Source organism: Spermophilus citellus (assembly GCF_964194105.1).
Source record: "Spermophilus citellus genome assembly, chromosome: 3".
NCBI lineage: Eukaryota > Metazoa > Chordata > Mammalia > Rodentia > Sciuridae > Spermophilus > Spermophilus citellus.
This window is the reverse complement of record NC_138184.1, coordinates 211,894,546-211,916,869: the sequence shown is the minus strand read 5'-3', so window position 1 is coordinate 211,916,869 and position 22,324 is coordinate 211,894,546. Positions and strand designations below refer to the sequence as shown.

Genomic DNA, 22,324 nt, shown 5'->3' with positions numbered 1-22,324 from the left:
GAACTCTACAGATGACCAGCTGATCAGAGGAAGGGAACTGGGTTTGGCTCCGGCATGTTTTTGAATAATGGTTGGGCCTTCTCAGAATTTTGTAGAACAGAAAGGGGCCCTGGCTTCTCAGTCACTTGTAGCCTCTCAGATGCAGATACACTCTCAAGACATATTCCTATGACCTCAGACACATTTTGAAACTGGTGATTTACTAGAATGATTCATAAGCACATATATTAACATGTTTTAAAAACCACCATATGAAGGGGTATGGAAGGTAAAAAACCCAGTACAATGAAAGAGAGCTCTTCAGTGATAAGATTTCACAGTAGGAAGCCCAGGAATCTATTATTGCTCACTCACTGTGTGTCAGACACTGTTAAGAACTCCAAGTTCATCATTTCATGAATTGGATACAGCAACATCATTATTTCTACTTAATCGGTGAGGAAACCTATTTGGCTTATAAAGGCTAAATAATTTCCTCATGTTAATATAATAATCTGGTTATTTGTTCTCAAGTGTGACTAACTTCAGAGTCAAGTATGCCCAATATGCCTCCTACACCAAGGAAGAAAAATGGGGAAGATTCTACAAATTAAAAGGACATAGACGTATGGAGAGAGACACAATCAACCATAATTAGGCAGCAATGAGAGGGTGCTCAATGAGAAAAGACAAAACAATAGAGCAGGAGTGCTTAAACAGGAGAGCTTCCATTATGCACTAGCATTTATAATGTGCTCAAAGCAAATGAATTGGGGGACCCCACTGGGGTTAGTCTGAAGCTTGGATGATAGTGGATATTCACCATGTGCAGCACATCAGTGTGGAGGAGACAGGGGTCCAGGTGGTATTTCTTATGAAATGGAAAAAGCACAGACTCCATTCCTTGTAACAACCTAAGTTTCAGAAGAATCTAAGAACAACTGGGTGAACACCCAGAGCACAGCAGCTTCCACACAATCCTTTCCTTATTATGATAAATGTCAATGGGTTTATAAATATCAACAGAGTACAGTTAAGACTGAAAATGGACAAAAATGAAATCATCATAAAATGATTGTTGGTATTTCTACTCCTACAAAACCTGATTAACTGTGAAATTGTTATAACATGGAAATACATTTGGACATTATTTTAACAAGAGAGAAAGGCTCATACAGAAGTAGAGCAGTCTCAATTAGATAATACCAAAACAAATTCTGAGTTGGACCGAGGGTGGGAAGCTCCTAAGCAAAATATAATACCAACGGTAATTTAATTTTCTTAGTAAACAGCATGACTGTGAAATTAACCAACGCCAATGAATTTGAAAAGTTTCACCAGTAAAAGAAGAGGAATGATAGGAATGAGTCCGCTTAAGAAAACGACAGCTACTAAGAACAAAAACAGTGAGCCTTTTCAATGCTGTGACAAAAAGACCTGACAAAACAATTTTAGAGGAAGAAAAGTTTATTTTGGTGCTCACGGTTTCATAGATCTCAGTGCACAGAAGATGGCTCCATGCCTCAGGGCTCAAGGGGAGGCAGAACATCATGGCAGAAAGATGTGGAGGAGGAAAGCAGCTGAGAACATGGCACCAGGAAGCTGAGACAGAGAAGTCCCCTCTGTAAGGACACAACACCAGGGACTCATCTCCAGCCACACCCTACCTGTCTGTAGTTCCCACCCAGCTAATTCTTATCAGGGGATTAATGCACTGATTAGCTTAAGGCTTTCCTAACCCAATTATTTAATTTCTGAACTTCCTTGCCCTGTGTCACATATGAGCTTTTAGGGGACACCTAATATCTAAACAGGGGGTGAGGAAGAGACAAGAAAAGCCTAAGCACAGAAAGATGATTAGAGGAATGAAATATGCAGCAGAAGGCTAAGCATGCTGAGGAGGAGCTGTCTGATAACAGTCTACAAATATTTGAAACTTGTAAATGCTGAAGCAGAAGAGGAATTACCATACAGAGCGTCCTAATTAAAAAGAATCAGATGAAATTATGACAAGGAAAACTCTGGCTTAATAGTTTGACAAAAGCAAAGCTGAAACAGGACAGTGTCCCATGAGATCTTGGCTAGAGAAATTTTTATTCTCATTTTTGCCAAGGCAGAGATTTGCATTTTAGTATTCTTTTACCATCAAGGCACAAAAAGTCCAAGATAGTAAATTCTAGCATAAGAGAATTCAAATTCCATCTTCAGAAAATGTAAAATCATAGTAGGCAATGCGTGCAAACATCCTGGCATGCCACACAGCCAGGTACTCAGAGATGGCTGGACAGCCACCTGGACCTTTTCCACCTTTAGTTTCAATGATAAGCATATTTCCACATTCATCTCTAGGTGTGGCAATTGTGGTCTTTTGAGTCAAGAGAAGCCCTGATTCCTTGTGTCCTTCTCATTTAGCTAGTTTGAAAGGATAAGAGGAATGTTTTTATTTGTGGTTGGATTTGGGTGACAGATGGGCTATAGATCTATTGGTAAGCAGAAGTGGGTTATTATGCTGACTCTGGCATAGACACAAAATATGGTATCTCAGTGCCTTTGTTTTTGTTCATAAAATGGAAAATCATGTCAGTCTTATGCATCTGAGAATAGAAGAACTGGCAAAACAACTGCAAAGCATTTCCAAAATATAAAGAACTATAGAAATTGAAGAAGAAATTTTTAGGGGTTCTTAACCCCTGGCTGTTTGTTGAAATCTCCTGGGGAGATTTCATGGGTATTATGATAAGAGTCAAAGATGAGAATTACTCCTTTAGAACTGTTGTTCTCAGCCTGATTTGGCTGGTTTGGGGTACGGCCTAAAGAGTGACCCCAGGTAAGAAAAAACTGTTTCCTCCACATGGAGTCTTTCTGACCCTTAGGATTATAAGCTATATTGATTGCATAATTATTTAAGGTGGATAACCACATTTTGCAAGTATTCAACTTGTCCATTTTGCAAGCATTCAAAGGCACACATCAGCCAAATGTATTATGATATCCCAGATGAGCTCCTACTGAAAAGGGGCACTAGACAAAAACCAAGAAAATTTAAATAAAGTATAGGCTTTGGTTAATAATAATGTACAAATATTCGTTCATTAGTTGTGACAAACCTACTGTACTAAAGTAAGATGTTAACAATAGAGAAAACTGGATGTGAGATACATGAGAATTCTCTGCAGTGTCTTTGCAACTTCATTCTAAATCTAAATATATTGTGAAATCAATTTGATTTTAAAAAAGTCAATTCTGCAAGACTGTCAATAAATATACTAGCATTCCTCTGTGAACTGAGGTGTGATATTAGGATACTGCAGCTAGAATTTTTGAGAACTGTGAGAAAAATGCAGTCTGGAAAAGGGTCAGTATAGCAGCCAAGCTGGAAACAAACCAAAAGGGAACCATGGTCATTTTGTATTGGGTGACTTGAACATTTCTAAAAATAATTAAACAAATCAAATCATCAAATAGCCAGATTGCAAGAGAAGTTATCTGATGTTGTGCAAATTTGTCAGCAATATGACATTAAGTTTTGGTAACAGTGGAACATCTGTGCCTTACAGTATTGGGAGAAATAAAAGACACTGAACAAATTATATAAATATAGCACTGGACTGTGTGGCTTAGAATCGTATTAAGGGGAAAAAAGACCTGTGAGATGCTCTGAAACAAGAGAATTCTATTAAAAAATAAACTGAAGAAACACTGCTATAATTACCTGGGTGGGTGAGGAAGAGACAAGAAAATAATTTAAAAAACATAGGTTTAGGGTATAGACTTATACTGAATATTCTTGTCCTAACTATTCTTGTCCTATTTGATCACTGCACCTTTTCCTTTTAGCATCTATCAACATCAATATAAACAAAATTGGCTAATGCTCGGCTTAAAACATGTACCTATGTACAGGCATATGAGTGATTTGGAGGCTGGGCAGTTAAGGTAGTTATCCATGTTTTGACATAACTAGGTGGATGCTTGGAGTATGCTTCAAGGACTAAGTATGTAACTGGTAACCTTTTAAACCTTTACCAATGACCTATGTGGTAATCTATGGCAATGTAAAACAGAACATTGTGTGATAATGAAAGTCTCTATTTGTGTGCTACTACAGTAGCCACTGAACATTTAAAAAGTGGCTAATATAACAGAAAATCTGAAATTTTAATTTAAATAGACTCAAAGTAGTGGCTACTTTATAGGATCATACAATACCTAGAATATATTGTATAGCATAATAAGACATTGTGAATAACTTACAAAACACTCCTATGTTTTAATTTTGTTTTAGCTGTTATGGGTTGAACCCAGGGCACTTAACCACTGAAGCACATTCCCAGCCCTTTTTAGTTTTTAAAAATTCGCATAAAGGGTATTGCTAAGTTGCTTAGGTCTTTGCTGGCTAAGTTCCTGAGGCTGACATTGAAGTTGCCTCCTGCCTCAGTCTCTCGAGCTGCTGGGATTACAGGCACGTGCCACTATACCCAGCACAAAATACTTTTAACACAAAAATAGAGGGGGGGGGGAATTTAGAGAAATGTTTTATTGTAAGTCAGATGAAATTTAAAAGAGATTTATGCAATAATTCCATCTACTTAGGGCATAAAAATTCTGACAAGGGAAAAGAAAATGATAATCAGAAGTGATCATGAGTAGATATTGGAGTGTTTCAATTAAAATAAAATATGTCCACCCTGCTGAAATGGTTTAATAGGAATATGGTATGAAAAACCAGCTAGTGGTTCTAATGCTGGTATTCATTAAGACAGTGAAGTGGCAGAAAGGAAATTAGACTGAGAATTTGAAGACTTGCTTTTGTCCCAGGTCAGCATAGTCACACAGAGTGTGACAATCCTAAAGCCTTAATTTCCTCATGTTTAAAACAACTGAGTTGTAGCAGATGATTTTTTATCCTTAACAATAATTCTATTTTAAGAAATAAGTATATAAATAACTTTATAATGAATACTGAAATTCATAAAACAATCCCAGGAATCAATATTATGAGATTACCTGCCCTGGAGGTTAGAGGGAATTATGATTGCTGAGACTGAAAAAGACTAGAGTATGACATTATTATTTTTTTATTACCCACATGTAAGGGCTCAGCAAGATCTTCAGCAATGGGAACTGAGTGAGAGGGCGGGAGATGAGTCTGGTGTCAAAGGAATCTAAACAGCTCACAAAACCCAATAGCAAAATCACAGAGCAAGAACATGTATGTAAGTGAACTTGGGCCTGATATGGGCTTCAAATCCCACCAGGTTTGGGTACCCTTGACTCAGACTGGGACCTCCAGGCTAAAAGTCTTTAAAATGGGCAGGTATGGGATGAGGAAAATGTTCTCAGAAACATTTCAAGAAAAAAATAATCAACATTTAATTTCTGAAACTACCATGTTCTCAGAAACATTTCAAGAAAAAAATAATCAACATTTAATTTCTGAAACTACCATAACATATGAAAAATGTTTAGAATGAGGCAAAGGGGCTTTAATAATAATTTTTAAAAAGAAGATGACCTCACCAAGGATTGAACTCAGGGGCACTCAGCAACTGAGCCACATCCCATCCTTTTATATTTGTATCCTTGAATCTAAAATGGTATCTCTGACAGTATATAGTTGTATCTCATTTTTTGTTTGCTTTGATTCAGTTGGTTAATCCATTCATGTTTAATGTTCTTTTGATATAAGCTGGATTTACGTGGCCATTTTAATGGCTGTTTCCTGTCTCATGTCTTTTTGGTCTTCTATTGTTCCTTTACTGTTTTCTCTAGTATTAAGTGAACATTTTGTAATGAAGCTTTTAAATTCTTTGATTTTTTTGGTCACTATTTGATGGGTTTTTAAATTTTTTTTTCTTGAGGCTTCCTGTACACATCTTAACTAGTCAGATTCAATTTCATATTTATACTAACCATTCCAATGAGATACAGAAATGTCACTTTTATATATTCACCACACCCCTACCTCTTTTGGCTTTATTCTTATACATATTATGTCTCTTAATGTTACAAATGAAATAATACATTGCTATAATTGTTATTTGATCATCTATAGTCATTTATGCAGCTCAATAAATGTTGGTTGCAACCATCAAAAAAGAAAAAAAAAGATGACCTCTTAAACAGTAAGGTTTAAAAGTAAAGGACAGTATAGATTGTAGAAAGTTGTGGATTGGAATCCTATAGATTTTAACAAACTCTAAGATAGAAAGGAGGGCCTCTTTGAGAGCAATGCAGGCAAAACCAGCCCTGGAACTTCCTTCCAGCTTTATGAAGCACGATTCTAAAAGCAACACATCTTGTGGTGAGTATAGAAATAAGCCCATGCATTTACAGCCAACTGATTTTCAACAAAGGTGCTAACACATGTTGGAGAAAGTACAGCCTTTTTTAATAAATTGGGCTGGGAAAATTGGATACCCACATGCAGAAGAATAAAAGGAGACCCTTATCTCTCACCAGTTGTAAAAATCAACTTTAAGTGGATTGAAGACTTAAATGTGAGCTCTGAAACTGTTCAGAGAAAATAGATGGAATGCTTCAGGATATTAGAATAGGCAAGGATTTATTGAACAAGACCCCCAAAACACAAATAACAAGTGTGGTCATATTAAAGAATAACAACAGAGACAATCAACAGAGTGAAGACACGATCTACAAAATGGGAGGCAGTATTTGCAAACTAACCCTGTAATGAGGAATTAATATCTAGATAGATATGGAACTAAAATAACTCAATAGCAAAAAAGCCAAATAACCCAATTAAAAATGGGCAATAGGCCTAAATACATATTATCAAAAGATACAAATGACCAAAAGATACACAGAGAATATCAATAATGATCAATATCATTAATCATCAGGGAAATGCAAGTCAAAACAAGATATCACCTCATCCTAGTAAGAATGACTATTGTCACAAAGACAAAAGATAGCAAGTACTGGCTAGAAGGCAGAAATAAGGAAACCCTGCACACTATTGGTGGGAATATAAATTAATAGAGCCATATGGAAACCAGTGTGGACATTACTTAAAAAATCAGAACCAGAACCACCATATGTCCTAGCAGTCAATCCCACTCCTGGGTGTACATCCAAAGGAAATGGGACCTGGAGGTTGAAGAGACATCTGCACTCCCACATTCACTGCAGAGCCAAGAAAAAAAAAATGGATCACCTGACGAGTGGATGAACAAATGTACTACATATATAATATGAAATACTGTTCAGCCATAAAAAATAATGAAACCCTGTCATCTGCAACAATGTGGATAGAGCTATAGATCATTAAGTGAAATTAGCCAGGCTCAGAAAGATCACTTGATCTCACTCTATACGGACTCTAAAAACATAGATACCATAGGAGTTGAGAGTAGAATTGTGGTTACCAGAGGCTGGGGAGAAAGGGGAGGAGGGCGAGATGGGGAAAGGTTGATCAGCGGTACTAAGGTATAATAAGTTAGAATAAAGTTCTGGTGTGCTATTGCATGGTAGGGTGACTACAGAAAATGATAATATATTATGTTTTAGAAAAAGCTAGAAGAAATGATTTTGAAAGTTTTCACCAATGATAATTTTTTAAGGAGATAGATATATGTAACATGATCTAAACATGACACACATGCATGTATTGAAACATCACATGGTACCCCATAAATGTTTTTTGTTTGATGCATTAGTTAAAAATGAAATAAAATAAATAAAAGCAACATATCCTTAAAACAAAAGGGTAAGTATAAAAGAAAGTAATTAATAGTAAATTGAAATATAATCCAGGAATTTTTATGTAGATGGTAATCTACCCTCAGAACTTCCTTAATCAGAACAATTTCAAAGTCACTATTTAGAATTTTTACAAACAGCAGATATTTTGAAGAGCAGATACTATTTGGTACCTTCACTACATGGTTGAAATTGTGACAAATGGGGGAAAATATGTATAAACATAGATTATGAATACTCAGTGCTGAATGTGATCCTGCTCACCTTCTTTGCACTAAAATCATGGGTATTAAAACAGATCCTGAAAATTAAGGTATTCTATGGATGGGAATGGCAGATAGACATTTAGTTAAGGTTGGGAAGAAAGTCAGAAAACAAGACAAATAAACCAACAAAGAGAACCTGCTACTGACATGCAATACTTTCTTCAGCATGATGTGTAATCTTTCAGGTGGGCGAGAATCCTGCTGTACTCTCTGAAGAGATATTCTGCCATGAAAACAATATTCTGCAAACTTTCTCTAATCTATTGCATTCATAGCTTCTTAAATTTAATAAAATATGATGTTTACTGTGTCAAATAGTTAACTGGATGTAAAACAACAAATAAATCCAAAATCTTTTTGACTTGACTTGATTTTTTCCCTTGTCCTTCTGAGAATCTGTGAGTACAGGATAAAAGGCCAGCATTTTCTTCACGCAATCTCTTCCCCAGATGTGGAAATGCTTAGCTGGAGTAATCATTGGGTTCACTTTTCAAAAGAATAATAAAGAGCTGCCCCTTATTCCCTCCATAGAGTCACACTGACATGGAGCAATCCAAGTAACCCATTATCAGAGAATCCCCTGCTTTGTTCAAATTATAAACATCAATGGGCATCTCTCCTGGGACCTCAGAGAGCATGCAAGTGTGGGTGAGGTAGGCTGGGTGTTAGCAGGATAAAGTAAGTTTGCTTGACGCTTTGTTTTAGCAAAGACACCAGAAAGTGTTATTACGGTTCACTTGGGTTTTGCACTGATCATCAAAATGCTGACACTCACTTAAATCACTCACTGGGTGGAATAATCATCCTGAAAGGAATTGAGAGGGTACAGCTTATATTATAAAATGGAATTGAGCACATGAGACAGAGTATTAATGGGTGTGGAAGAAGAGATCTTTCTCAGAGTTACAGAGATGATTAAAGACGTGAATCAGACATCGTCTCCACCGGGTACTCTTAGTGACATGAACACAACAGCTAAATTGCACAATTACAAAGTTAAGCATAACTCAGAGAGCATCTTTCTCTTTTTGAAGCAATTGATGCCAAGTTAGCCGGTTTGAATCACTCAGTGTTTTGCCTTAGAGATGGTGAGGGATCTTGCCTGTGCAGTCCTTTGAGACTGCATAGGATAGAAATCTGGAATGCTATGCCAATGGAAACAAGATCATATTACAATTAAGACACTGATGGCCACCACATGAGAGGATCCCTTGTAAACATCACTAAGAAACCTTCCCAAGCAGCCCTGCATTTGCAGGAGCCACAAGAAGTCAAGAGGCATGTGGTCCCTTTTATAGAGCTGTTCATTTTGATATTAGTAAACAGAAAATTAGCCCTTTCTGACTGGGGGTGGGGAGAGTGGGCTTGTCTGGGAGATAAAATGGACAATTTCAACTACTGCTTGTGATAGAACTGCCTGCTATTATGAGGTTCTAAAGTTGGAGGGCCTTTTAAGTATATCTCCTCACAGAGTCAGCTCAAATGCAATACTATATTTACTAGGCATATGTATTTTTTATTTTTATGGATTTCTGAGAATAAGTGTATAATTTTGCCATCAGATAAAAGTAATATTTTAAATAAAAGTATAAAAATTATGTTATAAAAATAAAAGTATAAGTAAAGAATAATATTTTAAGAAGATTTCTAAAGTAGATGACAAAATCTCCCTTAGAAGCCCACTCCCTCTGTCCCTTCTACCTGCCCTTTGTTGGCCCTCAGAGTAGGGATGTAATCAGCATGAGACTACAGGCAGAGTGAGCATTCAAAGAAGGTCTCGGACTCAGCTATGGATGCTGTATTTCAGGGAATAATTTACCCCTGTGAAATTCATCCACTCCTTTTCTATCTCTAGGTTGGAATCATGGTTAATCAAGTAGGAACTTCTCAAACGACAGTGATGGTAACTCAAGAGTCCACAGTCCAAACAACATCAGCATTTTCTAATAATCATCTGACAGTTAACCCTAAAGTGAAATACAGAGCTGATTTTGCTGCTTTCTTCCTCCTGCTGCTATGTGCTTTTTGCTATCTTGTTTTTGTTTCTCCATTCATACATCTAAACCTGCCTTTTCCTTTATTCCTTCTTCACATCAGTTTTTCTTGGTCTCTATTTTAACTACATCTTACATACATACTCTTAAAGCAATGCTGTAAAAAAAGTATTTATTTTATCACCATTAAAAGTTTATGTGCCCTAAAGTTTTCAAATTATTTTTTTCTGAGTCATTGGTCCTTGGTCGAGAAAGTTTTCCCATTCTTATTTCACACTCTATTCTTTAATTTCCTTGAAATCTATAATTGTTATCTCTCAGCCATCTCTTTTCCAGAATAATTGCTGTCCTCATTACCTCTATTTTCTAGCACCTTAATTGCTTCTATTATTCTCTTTTTAGACACTTTTTATTAGCTTTATATCAAGTTAAAATGAGAACGTAGCCATGCACTCAACCCTGAGCTCTGAGACAATTTCTGCCCTTGAGAAGCTATTGTAAAGAGGACCATAGGTACTGCTTTCTGTTCCTGAGACACAGTGGTTCAGTCTGACATGATTTTATGTTTCTAGGGCTTAATATAAACCCTGTTAACATGAGCCTTTCCTGACTGTCCACACCCAACTCAGGGAAATTAGATTAGCTCCTTTCCAGAATTACAAAGTAGTGGAGATCAGTACAGATGGAATTCAGAAATCTAATAGGATCTTCTGACACTCTTTTCTTTTTGTTTGCTTGTTTGTTTCATTTTTTGAAGTGCTAGGAAATCACACCCTGGGCCTTGTGCGCGCCAGGCAGGTGCTCTACCATCCCCAGTCTCAGATCTTCTGACAATATGGCACACGCCCTGTCCCCATATTGTGACAGAAAGACACATTTCAAACAACAGCACTCAGACTAGTTCCTCCACAGTCCTCACAATCTTGTCCTACTAGAGACTTACTCTGGGATGTAGACAGATTGGAGAAAGCTGACTTTGTTCGGCCTGCCAACCATTCCAGGCTTTCATGCATGTTTGCCAAGGCTTTGAGGTCACTGACGTCACGCAGAATGTCTTGTGGAGGGATTAACTTATCACCCAGGTTCCCAATGAGAACTTCGGACTCCTTGCCAAAGGCGGCCCTGAAAAACAAATGAGGAACACATTTCACCCGCAGCACAGTGAAAGCAGAGATGTGTGACGCTTTTGAAGGCATACTGGCGCAGTCACTGTTTCACTTTGTGCTGTGTCCTAGGCTTAACTTCGTGACAGAATGGTCATGTGCTGGCTTGTAATTATTTGTGGGAAAAAGAGTTCTTGGAAGAAGAAAGAGGTAACCCCACTGGTTGTAACTTTAGGAGGAACCAGTATGGGCCTTGTGACAGTGACAGCCCCCATGGATGGTTCTTGTGCTCTTGTGGGGTCTTTCCTTACTGCTTCTCCAGCTGTGGAAGAGGCACCTGGAGTTTTCTCTGAGTCCCCCTAATGAACAGCTTAGGGTGCCAAATATGGTTAATGTTTCATCATAAACAAAACAAAAGAAAAGACCAAGTTAATCCAGTGGCTAGAAAACACTTTAAAATGTTCAAAAGCAAAGAGGACCCGGTCTCTTTGAGGGAGCAGGTTATATCTGAGAAAGATGACTGGTCTTATTCGTTTACTTATTCTAAAATATCTGATGCAAATAAACTGTAAGCATCACTTGGAAAGAGAAACCAATAAAAACCAATGCCAAGTTCCTTTACTAACTGAAACGATATAATCAGGTAGGTTTCACACAGAACCCAATATCTTCAAAATGTTTTCAGGGGTGGAAAAATCAAGTTACATAGGGTTACAGAGAATAGATCTGGAAGGGACCCTGGAGACCACATGTCATAACCACCACAGAGATGAAGAAGTGGGGACTGAGAAAGTGAACTGCTTTGTCTATGTGACACATGAGCGGCAACGCTGGGCTCACGTTGCCTGGTTTCAATAGCTCTCTTTACTTCCAATACAGAGAGGGCTAAAATAAGAAAAGATGACTGAGGATAGTGGAAAGAAAAACTATGTGTTTTTTCAGGAAAATTACACAGGGCAGGTAAGCAGAGTTGATGCTTGGGGAGGTAGGAAGAGGCATCGGGAGCTTTCTCTACGTCCCACAACTTTTAAAACACAGAACACCTTAAGTGAGAAGATGCAAGGGCTTTATTTAAGTAGAACAAGGTGAATTAAGTTTCAAGCAAGCAATGAGTAACAACAGGCGAACTATAGTCAGAAGGTGTTTAACTGACAAATAGATCCTTAGAGCCCAGCACTATAGCACTCAACACTGAAACTACTACCATGATTAGAAGTCTATTAAAAATGCTTATGCTACCAAGCAGTGACTCATGATTAACCTTATTTCAACAGAGGACTGCCTTTTTAAATGGAAAAGTCATAGATGATTGACTGATTTGAGTAAGTCCTGGTTTTAGGGACAATAAAGTACAATGGACTGAGCACATGAAATTTGAGTGTACCAACAAATCTTATCTGGGATCATATAAAAGGTCTTGTTGTGGGACCCCAAATGCTGCATTTCTAACTAGGTTCCAGGTGATTCCCAGGCTATTTAGTCTGAGTAGCAAAGGTTAAATTGCAGTCTTCCTTAAATTGCAGTTTGAATCCTGAGTCTGCTACTAGCTCACTGTAGGATGCTGCTTAATGTCCCTGAGCATGAAGTAATGCAACAATCAGATAAGGTGATTTTTTAAACTTTCTTCTTCTTTTTTTAATGGTACTGGAGACTGAATCCAGGGATGCTCTACCATTGAGCTTTGTTCCTAGTCCTTTTTATCTTTTGAGATAGGGTCTTGCTAAGTTGCTGAGGCTGACCTCAAACTTGCAATCTTTCTGCCTCAGTTTCCTGAGTAGTTGGGATTCCAGACATGTGCCAATACTGTATCCAGCAATTTTTGACTCTTTTTATTGGGAAAATTTCAATTTCAGAGAGAAGAGTATTACAAACCCCAAGTATCCATATTCCAGTTCAACTGTTAGAAACTCAACATGGAATTTACTGTCCTCACCTCCTCTCCCTCTTGGAATATTTCAACAAAAATCATTCAGGTGATGCTTTTAAGAGTGTATCACAGTGCTTAGAACTCGGTAAAGCTCGTCAGTTAAAGCTATTACTATTCTTAGGTCTGCTGAGATGGCTAGTTATTTAGAGTCAGCCCAAGGCATGTGATGATGAATAAATTAAACAGGTAAGAGTGAGCAGCAGGAAATAAATTAGTTCTCATTTAACAAATGGAACCTCATGACACTATAGCATGTGTCCCTGTATCTCACAGAATCTTTAAGAGGTAAATTATTGTGACAGAAATCACTACCCTACCCAATACTCAATATCCCATGTCTTTCTGGTAAGAGGAGCCTGGTATTGTTAGCAATAAACCCCAATTAAACTGAAAATGAACCAAAATAAAAAGTCCACTAAATTTCCCTGTCCCTCTTGTGGATGTGATGACCTGTGACATGTAAACTGAAATCAGATGGGCTTCTAGAAAGCTCCTTCTCTGTTAATCTTAGTTGGCAGGGACCTCTTTTGCCTTCCCACTTTCTGGAATGCAGCCATAGCAACTGAGCTCTTCTCAAACATCAGGTGACCTTGAGTGTGGAAGTAAGTGCTGCGGTAATGGAGCAGAAAGATAAGAGGATGCAGGCACTGATGACATCATGGAGCTGCAAACCTCCCAGACAATATGCTTCTGGGCTTCATGTCATTGCAGAGCAATAGAAACCTTCTTTGTTTAAGTCACTGATATTTCAAGTTTCTGTTACTAGCTGCTAAATGTAATTTCTAACTGACACAATCATCTGATTAGCATAAATGATGTCATCCTCAGAAAACTTACTCTGTATGTATATATCCCTAAAATCCATTTATTGGGAAAGCAAAACCATGTCCCTTCTGTGATTGAGTCTAGAAGACATTTCTAATATCTTCCCCTTGGCTGTCACCCAGTCAAATTGTAAATATTTAGTTTCCTTAATCTGTTCTTATATATCAACTCTTCCAGCCCTTAATCATCTTTGATAGATATAACACAAAGAATGCCTGCAAGCTGGGTGGTTAAAAAGCAACAGGGGAGGCAAACAGCTTTGAAAGCCAGGCTTGAAGCCATTTTTATGCATGTAGGTGTAACCCTGGGTGGAATGTGACAATCAAGACGAATGTTAAATTTATGTAGAAGGCTAATCTGTGAGAGGGCTCTGTGGGCCCCAGGCATGTCTGCTGTGCTTCCAGCGCTGGATGCCTGTCCCATTTCCCTTTGGCTCACCCAGATTTGCTTAACCTCTTTAGATGGGAGAGCAATAGACTGAGAAAAATACAAACTGCCTCATGTTGAATACATAGTAGACATCTCATTTGACAGGAATCCATAATCGCCCCCTAAGAACCTGGAATGAGCACAGAAGCCACGGCATGGAGGATAACTGATTGACAGCTGTAACCATCTCACACAAAAACCATTCCTTCAAGGATTTGTGGGTATGAGAGAGCTTGGTGGAAGGTTTTTATGTGTAACAATAACCTTAGAGGGCTGGCTTTAGCTGCCTGACTACAGATTTTTCCCTAAACCCTCTGATTTATTAAATTACAGTTTACCTATGCTATGAAAACTTATGGAGTGATTAGAAATTACACAGTACAGAATACTTGATATCATAGGAAAATGTTTGGTATTACTTATTTCTAGCCATGATATGTAGTTGAGTAAATAAATTATTATTAAAATGTATACACTGTATAATAATACAAAATAATTATATATATAAACTGGAAAAAGGATTGGATATCTAGATACTGAAAGTATTAACTATGTGACTGAATCATGCTTTTTGCTCTTCTGTACTTTCCTCATTTCTTCAAGAAACATGTTTATTTTTTAATTAAAGGAAATACCGAGGGCTGGGGTTGTGGCTCAGCGGTAGACCACTTGCCTAGCATGTGTGAAGTGTTGGGTTTGATCCTCAGCTCCACATAATAATAAATGAGGCCTGCACTGCTACCGCCATTGTTGCTGCCTCTAATTCCACTGCTGCCAGCCTGAGGTCGCCTGGAGGTCTTCTTTCTGGGTGCTGCTGCCACAGAAGAAACCACTGCCCTGGATGCAACTGAAGCCACACTGCTGCCGACCTGCTGCCTGCTGTCAACAACCACCACTGCCACCCCAGCCTAGAGGACTGTTTCGGAGGAGACTCCAGGTTTGGTTGCACGTGGCTGCATGTAGTTTGGGACACCAGCCAAAGCTTGAGGCCTGGGTGCCTGCAGGTTTGGAGGAGCCTGGGTGGGGTCTTCCTGCTGAGAGTGCTGGTGGCCCTTGTCTTGCTGCCGCATCTCATGGTTGCTCCTTTGCATGAGTGTATCCCTGGTGATCTCTCTGCAAGTAGGAGCAGCATTGAGATCTTGGGACTGCAGTGTAGCCAACCCTGAGGTATATGAAGCTCAGATTGGTGGGATAGGACTGGGTTTGAAAGGGCTAATCGGGGTTTGGTGATTCCAAGAGACATTAGAGACAAGGCTGAGAAACTGTTGAACACTGACAGAGACAGTTCGACTTTCCAGCAAGATTTATTTTATTTTTTTGATTCACTAATCTCTCTACCATATTTGGAACAGGATGTTTTTATGCATCAGTGTGTGGAGGACCATGATATATGAATGGTGTTTTGCATTTTTGTTGTATTCTTATGTCTTTAATTGTTCTCTTTGTTCGTATTCTTTCTCTCTCTTGTCTATTTTGTTTCCAACTTTTCTCCAACCAACAACCAATCTATTTCAGCTCCTCTTCCACTCTTCCTGTGAATTTTTACTTCTAACTTCTCTCTTCCTCCCTTGTGAATACTGCATATTATACTATCTCTGTTCTTTCATCTACCATTTGAAATTATAAATCATTTTTACAAATATTCTCTTTGTACTGTAGATAGCAAATATACTTTCTTCTCAGCAGCATTCTCATTTCAGAACTCATCATTTTGGTTCAATGTGAGAAAGCAGTAGATGCCTTAGTGGGAGCTATTAGGTTTAACGCTCTATATTGTGTACACTGGGTGCTGTTGATATTGGTCTCACCAGTAAAGGCGAAGTGCTGGAAACCTTCAGGGACATAATAGGTCTACAGGGTAGAATTTATCCTGCCTTAGATCCATACTTTTAGATGGGAAAACACACTAACAACATGAAAAAACAAGGGAATAAAGTGCCCCAAACAAACCAAGATGTTTCAGCAAAAGAAGCCACTGACAACACAGTAGAAGAAATGTCCAAGAAGGAGTTCAGAATGTAAATAGTGAAATTGATATGTGATGTAAAGGATAGTATAAGGAGTGAAATCAAAGAAAAAAATACAGGAAGTAAAAGACCACTTCAATAAAGAGTTAGAAATCATGGAAAAAAACAAGCAGAAATCCTTGAAATGAAGGAATCAGTACACTAAATTATAAATTCAATAGAAAGCATCACCAACAGACTAGACAACTTGGAAGACAGAACCTCAGACAATGAAGACAAAATACATAATCCTGAAAGGAGAGTGGAACATGCGTAGAAGATGGTAAGAATATATGAACAGAACATCCAAGAATTATGGGATAACATGAAAAGACCAAATTTAAGAATTATTGGAATAGATGAAGAAGCAGAGATACAAACCAAAGGAATGCACAATCTTTTCAATGAAAAAATAGCAGAAAATTTCCCAAACCTAAAGAATGAAATAGAAAATCAAATACAAGAGGCTTACAGGACCCCAAATGTACAAAATTACAGTAGACCCACACCAAGACACATTATAATGAGAATGACTAACACAGAGAATAAAGATAAATTCTTAAAGACTGTGAGAGAAAAAAAACAAGTTATACATAGGGGGAAACCAATTTGGATCTCAACTGATTTCTCAACCCAGACCCTCAAAGCTAGGAGGTCCTAGAATAATTTATTTCAAGCTCTGAAAGAAAATCGATGACAACCAAGAATTTTATATACAGCAAAATTAAGTTTCAGATTTGAAGATGAATTAAAACATTCCACGATAAACAAAAATTAAAAGAATTCACAATTAGAAGAACAGAGCATTATTCTCAACAAAATATTCCATGAGGATGAAGTGAAAAAAAAAAGTGAAAACCAGCAAAGGGAGGCTCTACATTAAAGGGACATTTAACCAAATGAGAAACTGAGACAAATCAAAATCCAAAAATAAATCAAAATGACAGGGAATACAAATCATGTCTCAAAAATAACCTTGAATGTTGATGGCCTAAACTCATCAATCAAAAGACACAGACTGGCAGATTGAATTAAAAAGCAAGACCCAACAATATGCTGTCTTCAAGAGATGGGCAAAGCATCCAGAGGTTGAAGGTGAAAGGATGGGAAAAAATTTATCACTCATATGGATTGCATAAACAAGCAGGGGTTTCCATTCTCATTTCAGATAAAGTGGACTTCAAACCACAGGTAATCAGAAGAGACAAAAGCATTTCATATTTCTTAAGGTAAGTATATCTAAACATAACAATTATGACTACTTATGCCCCAAACAATGGAGCATCTATGTACATCAAACAAATTCTTCTCAATTTTAAGAGTCAAATAGACCACAATACAATAATACTGGGTGACTTTAACACACCTTTTTCACTACTGGACAGATCTTCTAAATAAAAACTAAAGAACTAAAGAATACAATCAATAATTTAGACTTAATAGACATATGTAGAATATTTCATCCATCAACAAGCAAATATACTTTCTTCTCAGCAGTACATGGCTCCTTCTCTAAAATAGACCATATCTTATGCCACAAAGCAACTCTTAGTAAATACAAAAAAACAGAGATGAAAAAACATTCTTAGAGGTAAATGACAACACTGATACAACATATCAAAATCTCTGGGACACTATGAAGACAGTACTAAGAGGAAAGATTACTGCATTGAGTGCATTCATCAAAAGAATAAAAAGTCAACAAATAAATGACCTAACACTATATCTCAAAGCCCTAGAAAAAGAAGAAAAAATCAACACCAAAAGCAGTAGAAGACAGGATATAATTAAAATCAGGGATGAAATCAATGAAATCTAAACAAAAGAAACAACTGAAAAAGTTGACAAATAAAAAGTTGGCTCTTTGAAAAAATAAATAAAATAGAAAACCCCCTGGCCATGCTAATGAAGAAAAAAAGAGAGAAAACTCAAATTACTAAAATACAAGACGAAGAAGGAAATCTCACAACAGACACATCTGAAATAGAGAAGTAGAAACTATTTTGAAATTTTTTACTCTAAAAAATAGAAAATATTAAAGACACTGACAAAGTTCTAGAGACATATGACCTACCAAACTGAATGAGGAGGTCATACATGATTTAAAAAGATCATTTCAAGTAATGAAATAGAAAATGCCATCAAAAGCCTACCAACCAAGAAAAGCCCAGGACCAGATGGATTCTCAGCCTAGTTCTACAAGTTTTTCAAAGAGGAATGAGCACCAATACTCCTCAAAGTATTCCATGAAATAGAAAAGGAGGGAACCCTTCCAAGCTCATTCTATGAGGCTAACATCACCCTGATACCAAAACCAGACAAAGACACATCAAAGAAAGAAAACTTCAGACCAATATCCCTGATGAACACAGATGTAAAAATTCTCAATAAAATTCTGGAAAAATCTCATACAAAAACATAGTTAAAAGATAGTGCAACACAATCAAGTGGGATTTATCCCAGGGGTGCAGGGTTGGTTCAACATACAGAAATCAATAAATGTAACTCATCATATTAATAGACTTAAAAATAAGAACCATAAGATCATCTCAATAGATGCAGAAAAAGTATTTGATAAGATACAGCATACCTTCATGTTCAAAACACTAGAAAAACTAGGGATACCAGGAACATACCTCAACATTGTAAAAGCTATATATGCTAAACCTAACACCAGCATCATTCTAAATGGAGAAAATTTGAAAGCATTCCTGCTAAAAACTGGAATGAGACAAGGATGTCCTCTTTCACTACTTTTATTCAACATTATCCTTGAAACTCTAAGCAGAGCAACTAGACAAAAGAAAGAAATTAAAGGGATACAAATAGATAAAGAAGAGCTCAAACTGTCACTATTTGCTGATGACATGATTCTATATCTAGAAGATCCAAAAAATTCCAACAGAAAACTTCTAGAACTAATAAATGAATTCAGCAAAGTAGTAGGATATAAAATCAATACCTACAAATCAAATGCATTCCTATAAACCAGTGATGAATCCACTGAAAGAGAAATTAGGAAAAATACTCCATTCACAATAGCCTCAAAGAAAATAATTAAAAAAAAAACCTGGGAATCAACCTAACAAGAGAGGTGAAAGACCTCTACAATGAAAACTACAGAACACTAAATAAAGAAGTTGAAGAAAACCTCAGAAGATGGAAAGACCTCCCATGCTCCTGGAGAGGCAGAATTAATATTATCAAAATGGCCATACTACCAAAAGTGTTATACAGATTTAATGCAATTCCTATTAAAATCCCAATGACATTCTTCATAGAAATAGAAATTTATTTGAAAAATTAAAAGAGACCCAGAACAGCTAAAGCAATCCTTAGTAAGAAAAGTGAAGAAGGAGACATCACAATACAGACTTTATACTACAGAACTATAGTAACAAAAATGGCAATACCAAAATACCAAAATAGACTTGTAGACCAATGGTACAGAATAGAGGACACAGAGACAACCCCCCCCCCCAAATACTAGACAAGGGTGCCAAAAACATTCACTGAAGAAAAGAGAGCTTATTCAACAAACGGTGTTGGCAAAACTGGAAATCCATATGTAGCAAAATGAAATTAAACCTCTATCCTTCACCCTGCACAAAAAATCAACTCAAAGTGGATCAAAGACTTAGACACTAGAACAGATGAACCTAATAGAAGAAAGAGTAGGCACATCTTTCTCCATTATGTCAGCTTAAGAACTGAACTCTTCAACAAGACTCCTAAAGTACAAGTAAAATCAAGAATCAATAAAAGGGATGGATTCAAATTAAAAAGCTTCTTCTCCGCAAAGAAAACAATTGATAATATGAGGAGAGAGCCTACAAATTGGGAGAAAATCTTTACCATGTGTACCTCCAATAAAGAATTAATCTCTAGGATATATAAAGATATGATAAATTGTGGTATAAAGGTGTATTAAGAATAGTACGCAAAAAAAGAGAGCTCATGTATAATGGCATAATTTGGCGCGAACATACTTTATATAGAGTTATGAAAATTGTGCTGTGAATGGATAATTATGAATGTAATGCACCCCACTATTGTCATGTATGTAAGAAATAAAAAATAAAATAAAATGAGTGTTACTGAAAGAAATTCAAAAAACTTAACACAAAAAACCCAAATAACCCAATCAATAAATGGCCTAACAAACTGAACAGATACTTCACACACAAAAAAATACAATCAATCAACAAATATTGAAAAAGCATTCAACATCTCTAGCAATTAAAGAAATGCAAATCAAAACAACACTAAGATTTCATCTCACTCCTGTGAGAATGGCAATCATCAAGAATACAGTCAACAATAAATGTTGGCGAGAATGTGGTGAAAAAGGTACACTCGTACATTGCCGGTGGGACTACGAATTGGTGCAACCACTATGGAAAGCATTATGGAGATTCCGCAGAAAACTGGGAATGGAACCACCATTTGTCCCAGCTATTCCACACTTTGGTTTATACCCAAAGGACTTAAAAATCAGCATAATATAGTGACACAGCCACAATGTTTATAGCACCTCAATTCATATTAAGGTGTATTAAGTTAGACTATGGAACCAACCTAAGTGTCCCTCAATAGATGAATGGATAAAGAAAATGTGATATATATATTTTTTTCAATGAAATATTACTTATATTTAAAGAAGAGTGAAATTATGGCATTTGCCAGTAAATGGTTGGAATTGAGAATATCATGCTAAAAGAAATAAGCCAATCCCACAAAACCAAAGGCCGAATGTTTTCTCTAATATGTGGATGATAATTCACTATAAGGCAGTGGGTGGGCACTAGGGAAGAACAGTGTTATCTTAGATTAGGTAGAGGGAAGTGATTGGAGGGGAGGGAAGGGTTGTGGGATAGGAAAGATAGTAGAATGAAACAGACATTATTACTATATGTATATATGTGATTATATGACCAACATGATTCTGCAACATGTACACTCAGAAAAATGAGAAATTATATACCATCTATGCTTGATATATCAAAGCACATAAATGCATTCTACTATCTGACTTCTTAAAAGAAATAAAGATGGTAGAGTTTGATGATCGTTATTATCCAAAGTTACACGTATGAAGACAGGAATTGGTATGAACATACTTTGTATACAATTAGGAAAAAAAAACCTAGAGAAAAAGATTTTGAAAGTTTTCACTGTAAAGAAGTGATACATATTTGAGATAAATGTGCTTAATCTGACTTAAACATTATACAATGTATACATATATTGAAGCATCAAAATGTACTATATTAATATGTATGAATTTAATAGTTTTATGCATCACTTTAAAATAAATTAAAAATCATATAAGGTATTCTTTACTTTTCATTAAAATCTTTTTATAATTAAAAAAATAAATGAATAAAATAAAGATATTGTGTCCAACTACAACTAAAAAAAGAAAAAGAAAAAAAAGAGAAAGAAATACTGAAAATCCTCATCAAAAATGAGAAAACAAATGGGCATGTCAAGGATCCCGGAATGGCAAACAGGAAGATGTGGGTATAAAGGGATCAGAGCCAAACTGGGAGACAATGAATGACTGGCCTGGGGCTTCTCTGTCCTTGTGGCTCCAGGCTTAGTAAAGATGCACCATCCCCAGCAGAATGTCTCAGTGCCACAGTGATCACCCAGCATCTGTAGCAGAACTATTTCCTCTTTCTAGATCTGAATTGTTACATAGTCTTCATCTTCTGCTTATTATGAAAATAGGCTACTTAATGAGGACATTACATAATTTTGAGTGTTGTGGGCAAAAGAATAATCACTATGCTGAGAAGGCGAAGTAACAAACTCAGAAGAAACAGGCACTCATCACCACCCAGAGATCATCTGACATAGCCCAGAAGAGAAGGCAGAACTCAGAATATGCAGGTTTTAGGTAGTAAACTGCACAGGAAGAGTCCCCTTCACAATCAGCTGGCCAATGAGCTCACACAGAAGCTTATGAAACTGAAGAAGGGCATAAAACCTGTTAAAGCTTAATTTTCACCACACAATATTTTTTAATCTTTAAAGAGCCTGATCTGACAAGAATCCATTTAAAAGAATT

General features: G+C 36.8%; 1 protein-coding gene across 1 annotated transcript in view; it reads right to left on the bottom strand.

The window, feature by feature from the left end:
- Positions 1 to 22,324, bottom strand: part of EXOC4 (exocyst complex component 4) — an 816,673-nt gene that overhangs the window by 108,808 nt on the left and 685,541 nt on the right. Inside the window, exon 14 of the mRNA XM_081287653.1 lies at positions 10,905 to 11,083. Within this exon, the coding sequence (XP_081143779.1) occupies positions 10,905 to 11,083 (179 nt within the window). The remainder of the gene's footprint in view (positions 1 to 10,904; positions 11,084 to 22,324) is intronic.